Source organism: Coptis chinensis, chromosome 7 (genome assembly GCF_015680905.1).
Source record: "Coptis chinensis isolate HL-2020 chromosome 7, ASM1568090v1, whole genome shotgun sequence".
In the NCBI taxonomy this organism is placed as follows: domain Eukaryota; kingdom Viridiplantae; phylum Streptophyta; class Magnoliopsida; order Ranunculales; family Ranunculaceae; genus Coptis; species Coptis chinensis.
The window spans coordinates 1966779-1987470 of NC_141462.1; the positions used below are offsets into that span (position 1 = coordinate 1966779).

At 35.6% G+C, this 20692-nt stretch overlaps 1 protein-coding gene across 1 annotated transcript; it reads left to right on the forward strand.

Annotated features, from left to right (window-relative positions):
* The first annotated feature begins 1643 nt into the window (after positions 1-1643).
* On the forward strand, positions 1644-20447 carry LOC147485133 (ABC transporter A family member 1-like). The gene is given in 42 exon segments (XM_086569834.1): positions 1644-1704; positions 1707-1744; positions 1833-1912; positions 1988-2159; positions 2246-2328; positions 2971-3187; positions 3483-3712; positions 3805-3865; positions 4421-4507; positions 5189-5421; positions 5523-5637; positions 5716-5805; positions 6708-6928; positions 7010-7122; positions 7604-7710; positions 7843-7905; positions 8137-8223; positions 8385-8483; positions 8576-8760; positions 9775-9829; positions 9950-10021; positions 10828-11526; positions 11656-11834; positions 12560-12770; positions 13122-13205; positions 13906-13947; positions 14028-14124; positions 14222-14349; positions 14426-14530; positions 14645-14791; positions 15664-15927; positions 16012-16147; positions 16655-16734; positions 16836-16943; positions 17071-17221; positions 17693-17829; positions 17930-18004; positions 18072-18315; positions 18318-18374; positions 19467-19600; positions 19778-19836; positions 19905-20447. Coding segments are annotated over 42 exon segments (5673 nt in total). The 5' UTR covers positions 1644-1658; the 3' UTR covers positions 19987-20447.
* Positions 20448-20692: the final 245 nt, after the last annotated feature.

Sequence of the window (20692 nt, forward strand, 5' to 3'; positions counted from 1 at the left end):
TTGTTTAATATTTGGTACCAAAGCCAACACCATACCTAGAGTGTCTGAAACTTGGGACGAACAGTTTAGATGCTATATCAGATTAAATTGTTCACCATTTTATCAGGTTAGTGGAGCCGCCAACAAAAAAAAAAAAAAGAAACTGGTATTGGTCACTGTCTATAGAGTGGGGCTGATGATGACCGTTAGACTTTGAAAGCGTGGTAGAAATGTAGAATATTGAGATCCTGGCTAAGGTTTTGCCTTCCAACATCTCCTTTTATCGTTCCGATTACAGTAATCATAACCTCGGTTTCTACAAAACAAATGCAAGTGTCAAATTACATACAAATCTTCGATTGCAATACCCTACAAAGTCGTTATCAGTCGGCAGGCAGCCACAATAATTTAATTAATTAATCTCAAAGTTAACAACAAAATCAAATTACAAGTAAAGAATATAATTCCTCGGACCCTCAGTCCCTCACCCTTCGGTTGTCCGTTACGAATATTCGCATCACACATCTTCAAACTTCAAACTTCAAACTCACGTCATCTCATTTGTCTCGAGAGTAACATATAATAAGAGCAAGTCTAATTGGGGCTATATGGGTTGTTAAAGGAAAATATAGCACTCTAATCACAAAAATGTCATTTTAATGGGACTACTAAAAAAGTCTTGAATTTAGAATGAGTAAAAAATTCAGCCAAAATTAAGACCTTCGCTAGCAGCTGATATAATAAGTTCGGGAGACAAATTTCGACGGCAGAAACTGTATCATCCGTCCAAAAATATTTCAAAAAATAATGGACGGATAACATAAATTATGCCATCTGTATTATTTAGCACTTCAAAACAGACAACACCAAGTCTAATTGGGGTTATATGGGTTATTAAATGTAAATATAAAAAGTTTTAAATTTAGAAAGAGAAAAAAACCCAACAAAAATTAAGACCCAATCTAAGGTGTCAAAAAAATGTCATTTTAATGGGGCTATTAAAAAAGTCTTAAATTTAGAAAGAGGCCCTCAACAAAACCATATTTTTAATAAAAATTTATAATATATTTCATTTTAACATTAATAAAAATTAAAAAAATTTATCTTTGCCAATCTTATAATTCATTATAATATTTTATGAAATGAATTTAATTGATCTTAATTAGTAATACAACTTTAAGTTTTTTAAGTAGTTTGAAAATTTAATTGTGAAGTGCATTTGATTTTATCATTTTTAACTAATGTTTTAAATTTATTTTGTAAATCAAATGTATAACATAGTATCCTGTATCCGGTCTCATCCAAAAAATTTCGGGTAAAAAAAAAATAATAAATGGATGACATAAATTATATCGTGTATCTGTATTATTTAGCACTTCAAAACAGACAACACAATTAGACTGGTTTTTTAATTTTGGGGAGCCAAATTTAACTGGACAAACTAAAAAACACCTATATAACACTTTTAGCAGCTCTCTATTGGACTTGCTCTAACAACAAACACACAAGGAGCACATCATCCTCGACAAAAAGCAAAATTATTAGTGAACACCCCACTTTCTCACGCCAACTATTTATTTGTTTTGCCTCCCTTTTTTTTTTGTTATTTTTCATTTTCTCTCTCTCCTCATTTTTTCCACTTGGAAAACAAAACCTTCTCTGGTTCTGAAGAAGGAGAAATGAGTACACGGCGTAGGCAGTTGAAAGCTATGCTATGGAAGAATTGGCTTTGAAGATACGTCATCCTTGGATTACTTGTGCTGAGGTCTGTTTTTCATATATTATATATTGAATTGATTGAACTAGAATTTAAATTTGAATTTGAATTTGAATTTGATTTGTTGTTTTTACAGATTTTACTTCCTACTATAGTGATGTTGATGTTAATAATTGTTAGAACTAGAGTGGATACAACACTTCATCCATCACAACCGTAAGTTTACTTTGATGGTTAACTTGATTAACTATGAGTTGTGGAAATTTGGGTTAAGTTGTTATGTATTTACAGGTATATTCGAAAAGGGATGTTTGTAGAAGTTGGTAGAGGTGATATATCTCCTAGTTTTGATCAAATTTTGGTTTCATTGATGGACAAGGGGGAGTATCTTGCTTTTGCTCCGGAGAGTGAAGAGACTGAGACAATAATCAATATAATTTCTTTAAACTTTCCTCTTTTGAAGGTATATATCGTTCCATAGTACAGGGTTTCTTCGTTTGTGTTTATACGTATCGCAAAATAGTTATATGTTACTTTTTTCTTGTTTAGGTGGTTTCAAGAGTTTACAAAGATGAGCAGGAGATGGAAAATTACATTCGCTCGGATCTCTATGGTGCTTGTGATCAACTCAGGTATGCTTCTATCTTCTTGATAGGTTATGAGCTGAAGTTATTTTACTAAATGACTTGCAGTGGTAGATACTAGGTACGCATGTGGCCTTTGTAGAAATTTAAGTGGGCCTCTCCTGATTTTACTGTTGTTTTGAGGCCAATGATTATTGTCATTATCTACATCCCCCTAGACAAATGGTCAATCTTTTTGGACATGTGTAACGCAGTGACTTTTTTGTTGTAGATCTCGTTGCCAATAATGTGTTTAAGAGGGTTCACTGGCTTAATGAATTTATCTGTGGTTGGTGAAGGTGCTCACACTTGCAGAATCCCTTAGTGTGTGTCTGTGTTTTAGATTGTTAGGGACTGTAGCATCCTTGGTTACTAGTTAGCTAATAGCTGTTGTTCTGTTTGTGTTTTTTTTCCCCATTGTATATGTGACTACCTCCATCACCATCCATGTGCTTTTTATTGTTTTAATAAAGTTCTGTATTTGTGTTCTGGAGTGTACTGAATTAAGGAGGGAGACACTCTGTTATAAGTTGGACCTTGTCATCTGTTCTTATCTTGCTTTTTGTTTTCTGGTTGTTTTGATTTCAGCTTTGAAATTTTACTTAAAATAAAAATTTCCAAAGGTTAAGGTGTCAGTTTATCTATTTGCAGGAATTGTTCAAATCCTAAAATCAAAGGAGCAATAGTATTTCATGAGCAGGGTCGTGGATCCTTTTCGTATAGCATACGCCTCAATCATTCTTGGGCTTTCTCAGGATTTCCTGACGTCAAAACCATCATGGATACAAATGGACCATATGTTAATGACTTGGAATTGGGTGTTGATAGTGTCCCAACACTGCAATATGGGTTTAGTGGATTTTTAACGGTATGATACCGTCTCATTCTCATTCCACCTTATTCATTATTTTCACTGATTTTATATTGGGAAGAGCATAACCATTGGACACTTTGTCTATGTCCTATGTTTATTTTATATGTTGAACACTTTGTGGAATAACGTTTAGATATATCCTTCATCTCTTCATCATAGGTATTGCATAGTTCTTGATCATTAAGTTCCTTTCATAAATTCCTGTCATAGCATATGGAGTTTCTGTCATAAATTTGACATTTCAGGGTAGTGTACTAGTACGTCATATTTTCTTTCTGCTCCGTTGCAGTTGCAGCAGGTTTTGGATTCGTTCATTATATTTGCTGCCCAGCAAAGCGAAACTGTTGTTTCCAAAGGAGGGAGCAGACTACCATGGTTGCATTCCCTGCAACATACCTCTCCATCGGGTCTAAATTGGACAAGTTTCAGACCTTCAAATATAAGGATTGCTCCATTTCCTACTCGTGCATACACTGATGATGAGTTCCAGTCCATCATTAAGAAAGTGATGGGAGTGCTGTATGTACCCTTTACATTTTATGTGAGAACAATATTATGAGCTACTAGTTTCTGATAGACAATTTTGATTGAATTTGATGCGGGGTGAGCAGGTACCTCTTAGGATTTCTCTATCCAATTTCTCGTCTGATCAGCTATTCCGTGTTTGAGAAGGTCAGAAAAGTTTATGGAAAAATGTGAACACTCATTCCATGAATTTACCTGTGATTTATGAACATGTTTAGATGTTACTATGGGTTAAAATCTTGGTGTCATGGCATATATGGCTGTTGGGATATTAGTATGTATCACCCGAGGGGGAGTACAAGGTGCAAGGTGCTAATCATATTCATTAAGAGAATTAGTTTCAAAATACGATTGATTATACTGATTAATTAAAAGCCATACTTTTTATATGAATGGCTGAATAAGATATTTGTTTGAAAATTTTCATGAACTTTTGCTATTGCAACTGAAACTATAGGACTTGAAATTCTTATTTTGGCATCTCCAATGAAGATTTAAAAGAAGGGATTTTCTTTTAGTCGAGGGAGGCTTTGAGAAGCAACATATCGTTTTATATTTGTTTTATCCCAACATCCACATATATCATGCAACTATGATCGGTACAAAATTTTAAAACTCGATTACTCCATCGTTTGAACTTCGAAGCATTAGCCTAGACTATATTTGTCGAGTAATATACATTTGCATGTATCTGTGCCTCAGGAAAAAAAGATCAGAGAAGGTCTGTATATGATGGGATTGAAAGATGAGATATTCCACCTTTCTTGGTTCATTACGTATGCTATACAGGTAAATAGTGCAGGCTACAAGGTTCAGTTTTCACTAGATGACTCTAATGTTGATTAACTTGGATGCCTATGAAATTTTGTAACTTGGGCACACTCCAAAGATATCAAGGAACTATTGCTTGTATGTAATAGGGTTTTAGCATTTTAGGATGTACACTTCATGTTAAGCCTTTCAGGTTACTTAACACGATTATTTTTGGTTAGATTTGCGCATTTGGCTAGCAACACAGCAACTCTAGAGATTTGTGAAAGCAAAAACTAGACTATGATGGTACCACCATTTATGCGTGTAATCACAATGACTTGGTTGGGTAAGGATTTTGCTGCTAAGCACAAACAAGTTGGGTCTTCAGGGGGTTATAGATATTCAAAAGAAATCAGACCATATGCTAGTAGTGTTGTAAATGTTAAGACTTTATTTAGGTATGTTTATGGATTAAACTTACTTCTAAGCGTGTCATACGATAGACGATGCGATTTGATACTTGGATACATCAAAAATGGAAAACGATACTCGACATGACATAACAATTTGAATATTTGATAACTAAGCCTAATAAAATTCAACTCTTCTTCAAGTTCTGAAGTATTGTGTATTGTGTGATTAAATGCTTTTGTCAGTTTAAGACACCTCAAGTGTTTCTATATTTTAGAAATTTTCTGAATTGGGATATCTCTACAGTTCGCAGTTTCGTCTGCTATTATTACGGTTTGCACGATGGGGAGCCTCTTCAAGTATAGCAATGAATCAGTTGTGTTCGTTTACTTCTTTTTCTTTGGACTGAGTACTGTCATGCTTTCCTTTTTAATCTCTACATTCTTCACACGAGCTAAAACAGCTGTGGCGGTTGGCACCCTATCTTTTCTTGGAGCTTTCTTTCCTTATTACACAGTCAGTGATGCAGATGCCCCTATGTTAGTATCATATCACAAGTTATTAATGGATTATCTAACAAGAATTTATACATCTTTTCAAGGCAGTGAAAGTATTAATTCTACCTCTTCCTGTCCCTTAGGGTATTGAAGGTCATGGCTTCTTTGCTTTCACCAACGGCTTTTGCTCTTGGGACGGTGAACTTTGCTGACTACGAGCGTGCTCATGTTGGACTTCGTTGGAGTAATATATGGAGGGTATATTCCAACAAAATATATTTGTCCCAGTTTAATAGTGGAACCTCTTGTTCTGATAATAACTTTCTTGCTCCTTAGGCTTCATCTGGAGTAAATTTTTCAGTGTGTCTCCTTATGATGTTGTTCGACACAATTTTGTATTGTGTGATTGGTCTTTACTTGGATAAGGTAAGAATGTTTATCCTTTGTTGGAATTTTTGACTATCACGTTATGTGGTTATTTGTTGGAATTTTGACTATCACGTTATGTGGTTATTTGTTGGAATTTTTACTATCATGTTACTGAAATTATATTGATGTGGTTGTGAAGTGCAAAACTCTAAAATATGGGAGATAAATTTGTTATATTACTGTGGATTCTCCTTTACATGAACTTTGGAGAATTGATGCATTATTCTATAAGCTTTTGAAGTTTCATCTGTAACTTTTCTCATAATTGAGTGGATGTTAAAGTAGAGCCTTAATCTTCAAATATCCACATTAGTAGTAGGCTACAGTATGTGTTTTAGTCCCACATTGAAAACACGACAGTGGGGAGCTCCAAGGGATCGGATCAGAACACATGAGAAACTGAGGAGGAAAAGTGGTATATATAAACTAGAAGACGGGAAACCCTAAATAGTGACTTGGAAAGATAATATAAGGAAGAAATACCTTCACCATTGATTGGAAACAAGCACCACAAAACCAGGAAGTACTAATTTGCAGAGAACTCCCGGGGTTCACATTTTCCGGTCACCGGTGTCGACAGATCCAGTGACCAGCTGGTGGTTAAAGTTAAAAAAAGATTATTTTTTTTACTACTTATACTTCTCAACACCACACACACACACAAATTAAAAAAAAAAAAAAACCTTGGGTCTGTCCAAAAACCTATTATTAGATTTGTTAGAGGTTCATAATCTTCAAAATCAATAAACTTTGCAGTATTTTTCATCATGTCCTATACTTTTCATGGCTGAATAAATTGTGATTCAACTGAAGCAATTTCATTGCCTCCGATATACTTGGGGTTGAATGATTTTATTTAATTGTACATTGTCTAACACCAAGATTTTTGTTCTAACCAGGTCCTTCCTAGGGAAAATGGAGTGAGTTATCCCTGGAACTTCTTGTTTAAGAAATACTTTTGGGGAAAGAAAAGCTTGTTGCCACACCAGGCCAGCAGTTCAGAAGTTAAAATTAATGATAAGTTATGCAGAAATGAGATCAGATTCACTGGTAGTGGTTATTCTGAACCAGCTTTGGAAGCAATAAGCTTAGATATGAAACAACAAGAGCTTGACAGAAGGTATGTATATATCTATTGATTATTAGATGCACCATAGTTGATCATATGTTTCAATTGATTTTAAACTTTTTCATTTGATAGATGTATCCAAATCAGAAATCTGCACAAGATATACAATTCCAGAAAAAGTAAACTGTGTGCTGTGAACTCATTACAGCTCACCTTATATGAGAACCAGATTCTTGCTCTTCTAGGTATGCTACTTTTACTTTTCTGCTCCCGTTTCAAAACTTTTGTGAATGGGCTATTGGTTATAACATTTTCTTGATTTCTTAAGTCATTCGATGGTCACAACTATTTGTTCATCATAATCAAGAGTTATATAGGCAAATTAATCTTTGTCGGTATTTTTGTCTCTTCTGGTAATAATGAGAGTGACATGATCGATAATAAATACATTTTATTTGGCACTACTCTCAGTGACTATTAGCTGATTTTCTGGTAAAATGAGAATAAAAGATGTGATAATAATTAAAAAAAATTGCAGTGCTTCCTCTTACCAAGGTACTACAACTTTGTTATTTTCACCAGCATATTGGAAGGTCGGACTACAAGGCAAAGTACTTCTTGGGCGACTTTTCTCAAAGCATGCTTGTTCTTTACAGTTATATGCCCTTCACTAGGGCTTTCTCACTAAATGTTTGTGATCTATAAAGACAGTTTTCTACTTTGCAGGTCACAATGGAGCTGGTAAGAGCACGACAATCTCTATGCTTGTTGGGCTTATTCCTCCTACCTCAGGAGATGCTTTGGTGTTTGGAAAAAATATAAAGACGGATATGGTAATGTTACTTCCTACCCCACAAAGTCACCACACACAGGTGTAACGATCCACCACAAACTACACGACGATACTGTCTCCACTTTGCCAGGATCACTATTTTGATGTCGTAACGGTTAGTATCTATTTGCAGGATGAGATTCGGAAGGAGTTGGGTGTGTGCCCACAAAACGATATTCTCTTCCCCGAATTAACTGTGAGTGTTTGCTGTTCCCATTATATTCACCTTAGTTAAGATGAAGATATTGCATTTGAACAAAAAGCAACATGTTTGTTTATTCATTAGCATCCAATTCTGCTTTTGGTTTCGCTTTTGAGTTCTATATAGTCATGATTTATTAGACAGGTGCTCATTCCAATAAGTTCCTCTTGCATGGCAATTAAGGTTATAATTGGCCTCAGAATTTATTCAGGTTATAATATCCAGGTCAAGGAACATTTGGAACTATTTGCCATAATGAAAGGTGTCAAGGATGACGCATTAGAACGAGCCGTGCATGAGATGGTTGATGAAGTAAGTTTTGATTCATGTCTTGCAAATTTTAGTAGTTGGAACCTATATTGCATGTTTCTGTTTATTTTAAGTGAATGTGGAGAATTCAGTCCATTTATCATACAGTTCATCTTCTCTCTAATTATGTAAGTAAATGCATAAATTGGATGATATTTGGTCAGGTTGGTTTGGCAGATAAAGTTAACACAGTTGTTAGGGTTCTCTCTGGTGGTATGAAACGAAAGTTGTCACTTGGGATTGCGCTGATTGGGAATAGTAAGGTGCAGCACAGATTTAAAGAGAAAATTATTCTTCTATCCGGCTATCCCTTGATTGGCACCTTTAAGGATAGTTTCTTCCTTCCTTTTTACAGGTTATAATTCTTGATGAACCTACTAGTGGAATGGATCCCTACTCTATGCGTTCTATATGGCAGTTAATCAGGAAGATCAAGAAGGGTAGAATAATACTGTTGACAACACATTCCATGGACGAGGCAGACGTCCTTGGAGATCGTATAGCTATCATGGCAAATGGTTCTCTAAAATGCTGCGGAAGGTTCTTTTATATATAATCCTATCTTAGCCAAAATATAGTTTTATTGTTGTTGTTGTGGTGGTGGTGGTGGTGCTACTGCTGCTATATAATTATCATTGTTATTTGTAGTAGTAGTAGTGGTAGTGGTAATAGTAGTACTAGTTTGAAGTAGTAGTAGAAAACGTACGTTGAGTCTTCTGATAAGATGAAAGTATGAAACTTAAGATATGTAATTCAATGAGTGACCAGGTGTCAAATGATACAAGTTACTTATTAGAAGTCCAAAGTTCACTAACAATCGCAGAGCACTGAGCCGTAGTTGGAGTAGATTTTTGCGTGTGGATATCATTTATTGTCATCTCCTGTGTAACCTGCCGATGTTTTGAGTTGATAGGCAGACCATTCTCGTATGGTATCATGTGGATGAGATTAGATATTCTTCTGGTCTTGTGTGATTCTGCTAGTGGTCTGAGTGTTCATTATCTCAGAAGGTATAGTGTCTTCTAAGTTGTGAAAAGAGAAGACAAGACAATGGGAGGGAAGGACACCTCAAGTATAGTCTCTACCTTTGATTTACCTTAAGTGTAGTATTCTGGTAGTAGCAAGTCCACGTGCATTAAAATGATGTTTGGGAAGTTTGTATCAGGGAAGGTGCTGTTTTGCAATTTAACTTTGAGCGTTTTGAAATTTTATATAAACTGGCAAGGTGTCCCTTTTACCTATTGTGTTCACTTTGAAAACGTTGATGTTCCAGAGTCACCATATTGCAACAGCAAATTTATTACTCATTAACAACAAAAACTTAGACCCATATATCAGATTACAAATCAAACAATTAACAGCAACGAATTAAAGGCACCCTTTCATCCATACAACTGCATCCCTAAAAATACATTCTGGAGCTAAAGATTTGTGTGATTTATTTTATATAGGTCATTACTTTATTTACCTCTTCATCTCTTAGGGTAGAGTTTGAATTATATTATATAATGATGCATTCTTCTCATTTGTAGATTTTTCATTTTGTTTTACCAGTTCTCTTTTCTTGAAGCACCAGTATGGGGTTGGCTATACTCTTACTTTGGTCAAGGTTTTCTCCTATTCCAGTATTATCAGTACCCACCATTTTGATTCATGTAATATTTCAACATATGTCAGCAAGATTCTTCTCTTAGTATTTTCTCTTTTGATGTTTTTTTGGACTTTTCAGTCTGCACCAAGTGCTTCTGTTGCAGCAGACATTGTTCACCGTCATGTCCCATCAGCAACTCGACTGAGCGATGTATGTACCCCATTATATTCCACATTTGACATATTTATCATGTAAAACAGAATGGTCATCTTTAGTGTGTAAATACTCACCCAAAAATTGATATATTTGAAAAAATGAAAAGTATGAAAGGAACAAGATAAGTAAGCTCTATATTTATGTCATTAATGTTGGAGTTTTTCATATTATCTATTTATTTATTTTTGATCTAATTTGGACTGCATCTTTTAAATACTAAATCCAGTAATTGCTGATTATTTCTTAACAGACCATTACTTTCAGTAACATTTAAGTGTCTCCAATTTACATAAAATAATACTTACTAATGATTAAAGAAAGTGGACTACTGCAAATAAGAAAAAATAAATATGGTAGTGGCGAGAATTAACCGGGAGTCCATTCAATGAGGCATCTAATACAAAGCTGACTTGATTCCTCATTAAAATATTCACAGATCGAAATGTCAAAATGGAAGGTCATAGGTATACAAGCTCTTTGTTTTAACTTCCTCTGGATAATTTTCAGTTAACATAAAGCACAGGACACAAAAATTAAAATTGTCAAAAAGGGGGGGGGAAGCGGGAGGGAATACTAAGAATTTCAAATATCTTGTACTATCGTATTACGTTGGTCCAGAGAGTACTTCAATTTTTTTTATTGCCAGTTGTCACTTGGTTTTGTGTTTGTCTTTCAACCGGTGGCTCAGGGTTGGCCTCCACACCATAACACCAATAGTAGAAGAATATTCGGCATGCTTGGTCCTGAATGCCTGAATGTTTGCTTGAGAATGAACAGTTTGTTTTATTTAATCTTTTCAGGTAGGTACAGAGATTTCCTTCAGACTTCCTCTAGCATCCTCATCTTCATTTGAGAGTATGTTCCGTGAAATAGAAAGCTGCATGATAAAACACACTATATCAGAGACAAGTCGTAACAACGGTGTATGTTTTGGTATTGAAAGTTATGGAATCTCAGTCACAACATTGGAGGAGGTTTTTCTAAGAGTTGCAAGATGCGACGTAGAAGAAATTGAACATATGGAACCGGATAAGGATCTTGTTTTACCTAATTCTCTTGATTCTGATGTTCAGCATTATTCTCAGATAAAGGCTTCATATACCAAAATACTCTGTGGATATTATAGGAAAGTTCTTGGGGCAGTATTCACCATAGTGAAAAGATCTTTCTGTTTGATTTTCACCATGGTTTTTGGTATATTAGGTTTTGTACAGGGGCTCTGTTGTAGTTGTATCATCCCAAGGTCTACATTCTGGGAACATTTTAAAGCTCTTCTTATAAAGAGGGCAATATCTGCTCGTAGGGACCGAAGAACAGTTGCTTTCCAGCTTGTGATCCCAGCTGTGTTCTTGTTCTTTGGTCTTCTTTTCCTCAAGCTTAAGCCACATCCTGATCAGTTGTCTGTGACCTTAACAACGTCAGAGTTTAATCCTCTTTTACAAGGTGGAGGTGGTGGTGGTCCGGTTCCTTTCAATTTATCATGGCCAATTTCAGCAGCAGTATGTGTCTTTTTTTTTTTTTTACATCATTCTTCCATAGTTTCATATTTATTCTGAATCGTGCCATGTACTATTGTTCTTCTCTACTTCATGACATGCAATTTCCAACTGAAAGCTTTCATCATGCAGGTTTCACATTATGTAGAGGGAGGCTGGATCCAGAGAGCTGAGCCAAGATCATATGAATTTCCAGATTCGGAGAAGGCACTAGCAGATGCTGTTGGAGTGGCAGGACCGAGATTGGGTCCAACCCTTATTTCAATGAGTGAATATCTTATATCTAGTTTGAATGAATCATACCAGTCAAGGTGTCTCCCTTACTTCTATGCTTTACTATGTCTTAAATGTTCTTTTTTGCGAAGAAATTTATTTTGGTCAAGTCAGAAAAATTAACATAAGTTTAGGAGGACAGGGACCAATCATAAGACACAATTGGCAAGATCCCGTCTCAAAACTTACTAGTTACGACATAATTCGTCTTTCACATAACTAAGGAATTCCTTTAACAGAATGTTCACATGGTTACAAGAGAAACTTTGCTGATCCAACATGGTGCATTCTTTCTTGACAATATTCAGAAGAGGGGAGATGTTTTTAATGGTTTCTTTCTCGCTTTGCTATCCACCTCTTTACTTTGTGCTCCATAGTCGTACTCGACTTTGTTTTGTTTTTTCCATTTTTTGTTGGCCACACAACTACCACTTGAGGTCTTTAGTCCACGGCAAGGTTGTTGGCAATCAGTGTTATGGATCTCAAGGTTTGTGAAGGATCATCATTCTACATGCAGTAATCGGTAGTTATTTATGGGACAGATACAAACACAAATATATCAAGGCGAATATACAGTTAATTAGGGACTTATACTCTTGTTGAATAACTTGGGTTTGTACAAGTAGGCTGGTTTTCTGTTTCTTAGGAAGTACATGTATAAAAGTAAGACTTCCGGATAATGAACCACTCTATATTATGTTGCAATTGGCTAGGAATGTTTAATTCGCGGTATGCATGCTTCATCCTCTGCGTTCTGCTGTAGATATGGGGCAGTCGTAATGGATGATCAGAGTGATGACAGAAGTTTAGGATACACTGTACTTCACAACAGTTCCTGTCAACATTCAGCTCCAACCTTCATCAACGTGATGAATAGTGCCATTCTCAGGCTTGCAACACGGAACCCAAACATGACTATTCAAGCACGTAACCACCCACTGCCAATGACAAGAAGTCAGCACTCGCAGCATCATGTATGATATCTTATATCCTTATTTGTGACAATTTTTTTTAAAATTTTGTTTTCTGAGTACATTTTTCCAATTTTCCATGATGCAAACTTCACCACTCCCTGTTCTATTGAAGAAAATGATGCACAAGAATATATATCTGTATCTTTTCCGTTTGTATATGAATTTTAATTGAAGTTTCTTGCTGTTAGTACATAAAAGGTAGTAATTGCTATACATGTCAATGAAAAAGGTGTATAAATGGTAATTCAAGTGAGCTTGTGTTTTTTGTTTGTAAACCACACATCTCTTTCTTTTTAAATGGTCTTCATCTTGCCATGTTTCCACTTTCACCATTTGTCACCCTTTATGCAGGATCTGGATGCATTTTCTGCTGCTATTATTGTAACTATTGCTTTCTCTTTCATCCCTGCGTCATTTGCAGTTTCTGTAGTTAAGGTAATAAAATTATTTTTTAGAAATTATGAAGTTTATTAGTTCATCTATGCTTATCTTATTTTGTTGAAGTAGTTAGTTATGATTTGAACTCCCTGGTCCAAATATACCAACCAAGAGGACCTTGAACCTACTAGTTTCTCTACATTCATCTCACTTTTTATAACTTTTCAAGTATAAATAATCAATAAAGAATCTCTACTGGGGTTTGAGACTATGTGCTCTACTTTGTTACATAAGACACTCCATTTCTGCAATTTTTCTGGAATGAGCAAATAAATATAAAAAAGTACACAACCCCAGTATCAGTTCAACTTCTTATTGTATTATACAGCTGAAGAAGTTAATATGAGCTGCATAACGAAGTCAAATTACATCCATTTGATCCTATTCATGCCAGCTTTTGTGTCTTTTTGTTGTGGACATTATGTATAGATCAATTATGAACTGTTTATTGTTTCTAAAAATTTCTCTTCCGATGATCTAATCTTTGCTGAAGTTTCACTAGAGCCTCTTATAGTAAACGACTTCATAAGCTTGTACGTGTATTTGTCCCCCATTCCCCACTTGCATTTAGTACAAATCATGACGGGACTGAAAGCCACTACATGAGTTGCTGTTCGCTATTAGTTTTCTCTGTTACTCTTACACTATGACTTGGCAGTAAGGAAATAATCAACATATGCATATTATCGTTTTGCAGGAACGTGAAGTAAAAGCAAAGCATCAGCAACTTATCAGTGGGGTACGTTTATGGTTTGTGAGTATTTATTTTGAGTGTGTAAGTGGTATGTTGTTGTTAACTAAAATGGTACCTTTTTACAGGTATCTGTACTGTCATATTGGACTTCCACATACATCTGGGACTTCATCAGCTTCTTATTTCCTTCATTTCTAGCAATTATTCTCTTTTACATTTTTGGTACGTTAGAAGACTAGATTATTATGACAGATTTACAGTATTTTTTTTTGCTTGTGCATTGTTGTGCAACCAATTTAATTCACTTTTACTTTTGTAGGCCTGGATCAGTTTGTAGGAAGAGAGTCTCTACTGCCAACGTTTTCCTTGTTTATGGTCTATGGATTAGCAATCGCAGCATCAACATATTGCCTCACTTTCTTCTTTTCAGAACATTCCACCGCACAGGTTTCAGTCCTCTTTGTTTTTGGAACATACCACCTCACACTTTGTATCTATAGTAATCCTGTTCCTTTTTCTGCAGAATGTGGTCTTGTTAGTTCATTTCTTTACTGGGCTCATTCTTATGGTGATATCATTTATTATGGGGCTCATTGAAACAACCAAAAGTGCTAATATGATTCTTAAGGTATGTTCAGTTTAGATGTTTGTGTCATAATTTGAATGAGTGCGCCTTTACTTTTCTCTTTGAAGTTGTTAGTTACAAAATGAACTTTAACATTTTTAAAAAATATTTGTACAGAAGTTTTTTAGGTTGTCACCAGGATTTTGCTTTGCGGACGGGCTTGCTTCGCTGGCTCTTCGACGCCAAGGGATTAAACTTGGATTGAGCAATGGAATTCTTGACTGGAATGTTACTGGTGCCTCCATATTCTATTTGGCTGTTGAGGTGGTGTTCTAAAGTCATCTTTTGTAGATAAAGATTTTGTAAGCATGTTCATTCTGTTGGATTCGTAGCAAGGAACATATCACTTTAGTCTATACGCATACTGAACTTCTTTTATTTGAAATAAATCGAATGATATGTAGAAGAATTATTATTTTTTTTTCTGTTGCTAGAAAAAAAATAGTGAACCATGCTGTCATTACTGATCATATCACTACAGATCAATGTTGGATCATACTATTAAATGTACAGTTTGATTATTTTCCTTCAGAATATGTAGAGGTGAAACCATTTTCAACAACCGAACTTTCAGATTATCATGCACGAGATACCAAGTGACCTGTACATCTGCTAAAACAGAATTTTGTTAGGCAAAGAGAACCTCTACGTTCATGTAAAAGTTGACTGAAAATGAGATGCACTATACGCAAAGGAATATTTTTCCATCTAGAATACAACCAAATCTTTTTGGATTTTGGTTTTTTTTGCACCGAATTGATATTTCTTACTGGGCACTAATTTGCATATTGAGTAATCGTATGATGTAAAAAGACCATTTTTTGTCAGCTGAAAACTTGATTGGGACAGAGGGAGATTGATATGACAAGACTAATATGTTGAATTCAAAATACTCGATTACTTGTCCAACATATCATTTTCTTTTCATTGTAATTTCTTATTTCCTCTGAGAAGTTATTGACTGCAAACTTTTTTCGTCACCCTACCAGACAAAGTTGTATATAGCATTTGTTCAGTGTTTCAACATTACATATTGCAAGCCATGTGGCAATTTTATATTTTCATTTTCATTTGCATTTTGTTTTTCTGTTCCCCTTGATTCATTAAGTAATTGCATGTATTGTAATCTGGAACAGAGTATCATCTACTTCCTTATCACAATTGGAATTGAACTTGTACCTTCGTACAAACTAACCTCCTTGACCATCAAGGAGTGGTTTAGCAATTTTGGTCAGCATCAACAGATATTACCTGAAAGTTACTCGGAACCTCTTCTTAGATCAGCCTCTGGAAGTCTTGCTGCTGATGAAGACAATGATATAGATGTCCAGGCAGAAAGACACAGGGTACTGTCAGGGTCTGCTGATAATGCTATAATCTACTTGCGTAATCTCCGAAAGGTACGAGTGTACGACTGATGTGGTATATCTCACCGTCGATTTTCTTGATACCTCATGCAATGGTCAATTTATCTCCAATTTTAGGTGTTCCCGAGAAGAATATATGAGACCCCAAAAGTTGCAGTCCACTCATTAGCTTTCTCTGTTCAAGAAGGAGAGTGTTTTGGGTTTCTAGGAACAAATGGGGCGGGGAAGACGACGACGCTCTCAATGCTAACTGGTAGGTTGTTCATTTGAAAGTTTAAATAGATATTGTATCTGTTCAACATGTTAAGATGCACATGGCTTTGGCTCATCTCGCGAGTGCGAGAGTTATAGAAACATCTATTTATACGTTAGATCATGACTATTCTTCTTGTTTCTCTTCTGCGCACATGTTCTCATTTCTAAACGCTGGATATTCCTTTTGGTTTTAGATCTATTGCAATGATTTTTTTATTCTATGGCTGAAGTAATCACGAGGTCCTTTAACGTGATTGGTTTTTAGATCTTAGAAGTGTAATTGCTTCTCCAGTCATAAACGCTATCTTTATTACTTAAACAAGATTTGAAATATCACGAACTGAAGAACCTTTACAACTATTCACACTCATCATTAAACCAATAAAATCTCTTTTAGGAAGATAAATCATTTTTTAACGCATAGTATCTTCAGTTTCATGTGGTGAGAAATATATAGTAGCATACCTTATTATCTTCTCATGTCAATTTGAATGTGGTGATGCAGGGGAAGAGATCCCAACTGATGGAACAGCTTACATATTTGGCAATGATATACGATCAAATCCCAAGGCTGCTCGTCGGCATGTAATATCTGATGTTACTGTCCTGTGTAATAGATTTGTATCCTTCTCTCCAGATATACTGATGATCGACTAACTTGCTTTTGTTGTTTATCACATGTTTAGATTGGTTATTGCCCACAATTTGATGCTCTACTTGAATTCTTAACTGTCAAAGAGCATCTTGAACTTTACGCAAGAATAAAAGGGGTCCCAGGAAACAGAATGGAAGATGTATGAAACACTTAGTTATCATTATATGTACTATTCTTTGTAGGCCATGTGTATTTGTCAGTAACTTTTCTTTCAATCAGTCATAATGACTTCATGGACAATTAATGGGAAAAGCACTACCGTGCAGGTAGTTGAGGAAAAGTTGGTGGAGTTTGACTTATGGAAACATGCTAATAAACCTTCATTTACTCTTAGTGGCGGTAACAAACGTAAATTGTCTGTTGCAATTGCAATGATTGGAGATCCTCCAATTGTTATTCTCGATGAACCATCCACAGGTCTATATCTTTGTTTCTTATATTAATTACTTTATTTACCTCTTGTTTCCATTCCATCCATTCCACAATGTTGGCTTCCTATCCGTGCTCACCAACCATTTGATTAATTGCAACGTCTAGCATCTGTTTCTGTGAATCTAAAGATGATGTCTGATCATGATTTAGTCAGACAAGCTTGTTTAAGCGCATTTTGAACTTGTGTATTGTGATCCATCAACCGATCACACTTTAGTGTAGAATAAGACATACTATTGAGGGTAGATGGCGACTCCATCCCATGGTCAATCTTGAAAACTGTGTTATGTGCAACAAATCCTAATCTATCCTGTAGAAAACACATTGTATATGAGATGTTTCTTATTTCACTTGTCATCTCCAGCTGCACATGTACATACTGTTGCTGGAAACTCTGTTTTTCTCTACCTCCGACTTTTAGCTAATTGTTACCTGCTCTATTTTGCATTTTTATAGGTATGGATCCTATTGCCAAGCGATTCATGTGGGAAGTTATATCTCACCTATCAACCAGGCAGGGAAAGACTGCAGTTATTTTAACTACACACAGTATGAATGAAGCTCAAGCACTCTGCACTCGAATGGGAATAATGGTATTTGTTAGAAGCATTTATTTTGACACCACATACTTGAATTCATTTGTATTAAATACCTATGACATTGTGTATTCATCATCTTTAATGCAACATGTAGGTTGGAGGTCGTCTAAGATGCATTGGAAGTCCTCAGCATCTGAAAACTCGTTTTGGAAATCATCTCGAGCTAGAGGTATTCACGACTATTGGAAATTTAGTGAATTTCACCTCGATATTTACGCCTGTGTGCATTTTCTCAGGTAAAGCCTACTGAAGTCAGCTCTGGTGAGTTAAGTGAACTGTGTCGAAGAATCCAAGAAATGCTTTTGGACATGCCGTGCCATCCAAAGGGAATACTCAGCGATCTCGAGGACTGTATTGGAGGAAGTGACTCCATAGCCTCTGAAAATGTTTCTGTGGCAGAGATTAGTTTGTCGCTGGAAATGATTATAGCAGTTGGTGGCTGGCTTGGCAATGAAACAAGGATAAGCTCACTGGTATCTCCTACCCTGTTTCTGATGGAGTGTTTGGTGAGCAATTAACGGAGCAGCTCATCCGTTATGGTACGAATGGTCTCTGTGCTCCTTCCTTTTATTTTTACATTTATGTAAATATGCCATTTCATAACTGCACAATGAATAAGAATAGTTATAGTTAGTAAACATAAATTTGTGAACCCTATATATGTCATATATGGTGTTTTATGTAATAGTTTACAGTTATATTAAACAAGCCTGTTGTATTCAGTGCAACCAATGCATGGATTATGAATTCCTTAGTTTATGTCCAAGTTCAAGAACAAAGTTATAGACCACTTTTACGACAAAAGCTCAAGCTATTTGAGAGCAGCTTTAGTTAACCAAAGTGTTGAGTGAGTGAAAGCGAGAACTGGAGTAGGCGTGTTAGAAGAACTTACTTTAAAAGCTCCTAGAGTTAAGAGCATGTAGTGGAGAGCGTGACTTAAACCGTAAATGGAGAGGCAGCACTGTAGCAGAAACCTGTTAGAATTTCTGGTTACCAGACAGCAGGTATGACAGGGGAAGAACATACTCGTAAGCACACCCTAAGGACTGGCACAGACCCAAAGTGCCCTGAATGCTGCTGAATTGGAGATTTCAAACCTCATTCTCCCAGAACTCGCTGCTCTGATAGCTTGTTACATATTGATGTTGTTTTGGCAAAGTTCCCTTTCAAAAGGAATATATCCTAATTAGTGAATATCCAGTTATTTTCCTTTTTCCCTCAGTAAAACGGTAGAATTCTTCCAACCATCCATTTTCCTGCAAAAATGAAAAGTTGATTTTAACTGAAATTCATGTAATTGTCAGACTCATACAGTATGTATATTACAATCCCAATCAATAGACAAGAAAAATGAATAAATTTTTAAAACATTTTGCCTTGTCAACCAAACTCTGATAAAATAGTAATTATATTTTGATTTCCCCATAATTTCCCTTAGTTCTCTCTGTTACTTGTTATTTTTTCTGCCCTTTTATAATTCTTTGTCTTTACCCATCAATTACCTTAGATTCCTTAGAAGAAGTAATTTCCTATCACTACGCCTAGAGAAATTTTGGACTTGTCTTTATGTTCTTATCGATTTTCTTCGTTTCTCATGAGAACATTTACCTTTATATTCGTGTTGATTGTAGGTGGTATTCCTTTGCTTATATTTTCTGAGTGGTGGTTGGCCAAAGAGAAATTTTCTGTAATTGATTCGTTTATACTATCTTCTTTCCCTGGAGCAACATTTCATGGGTGCAATGGACTAAGCGTTAAGTATCAGGTACATTTTACATAATTTCCTGTATTCTCTTTTTGAAATGGTTTCTTCGATAATACCAGGTATTAGTTGCATGCATATATTTCCCTGCATTTGCACCAGATATATGCATGATTGCAGATGTACTGATAGTGAGTTGCTCTTCAATCAGGACAGTATTAATGTGCTGTTTGATTGCAGATTCCATATGGTGAAGACTCCTCACTTGCTGATATTTTTGGACATATAGAAAGAAACAGGTAAGACAAACTTTGAGCTTTGGGGATTTTTTTTTTCAACTCCAGGAATCCTGAAATTTTCTTTGCAGGGACCAACTAGGAATAGCAGAATATAGCATTAGTCAATCGACACTGGAGACCATTTTCAACCACTTTGCTGCAAACCAATAGCACAATGTGTTGGTTGCAGTCAACTGATCAAACTAAGGTACTTATTCAAAGATTTGGATTGGATATTGCACTAAGAAAAGAAAACATTAGCTGTGCATGGATTAAGCCTGATACAGGGACACTGAAACTGGAATTGATGGATCTATAAGACTATAACTAGATATACAGCTGTGATTGGTGGTGCTATCAGAAATCATTTGGCGAGGTTATGTTAGCATAACTTGTGCCCCTTTTTTGAGGTTATTTCCTTTATTCTTGTGTATATGGGGAGTGGAGGACTCCTTTATTCTTGTGTATATGGGGAGTGGGTAGAAATTTGGATGAAAATATTGTGCATTTTGTGCCTCCTCTTGATATGAAAATGTGATGATGTAAAAGAGGAGGTAGCTAGTGATGGTCTCCCTAACCCCTGCTTAACATTCAAATAAAGAAAAAAAATACTACACTCCAGTTTTATTTTATTTTGGCAGATGGAATGTTCTCTCTATGTTCATATTTTCTTTGCCAACGTGAGTGTAACTTTGTACAACCACTCAGAGGCTTTTGTATGAAATAAAATAAATAATTGATTAATTATTATAATCTAATAAAAAAATTTAAAAGATATCGCCCAGAACAAAAAGAGGAATAGCTGTGCAATTTGTAGCCCGTTTTGTCTTTTTCTTTATTTTTGTTTTTTCCCCTCTACTACGCTTGTATGATTTTC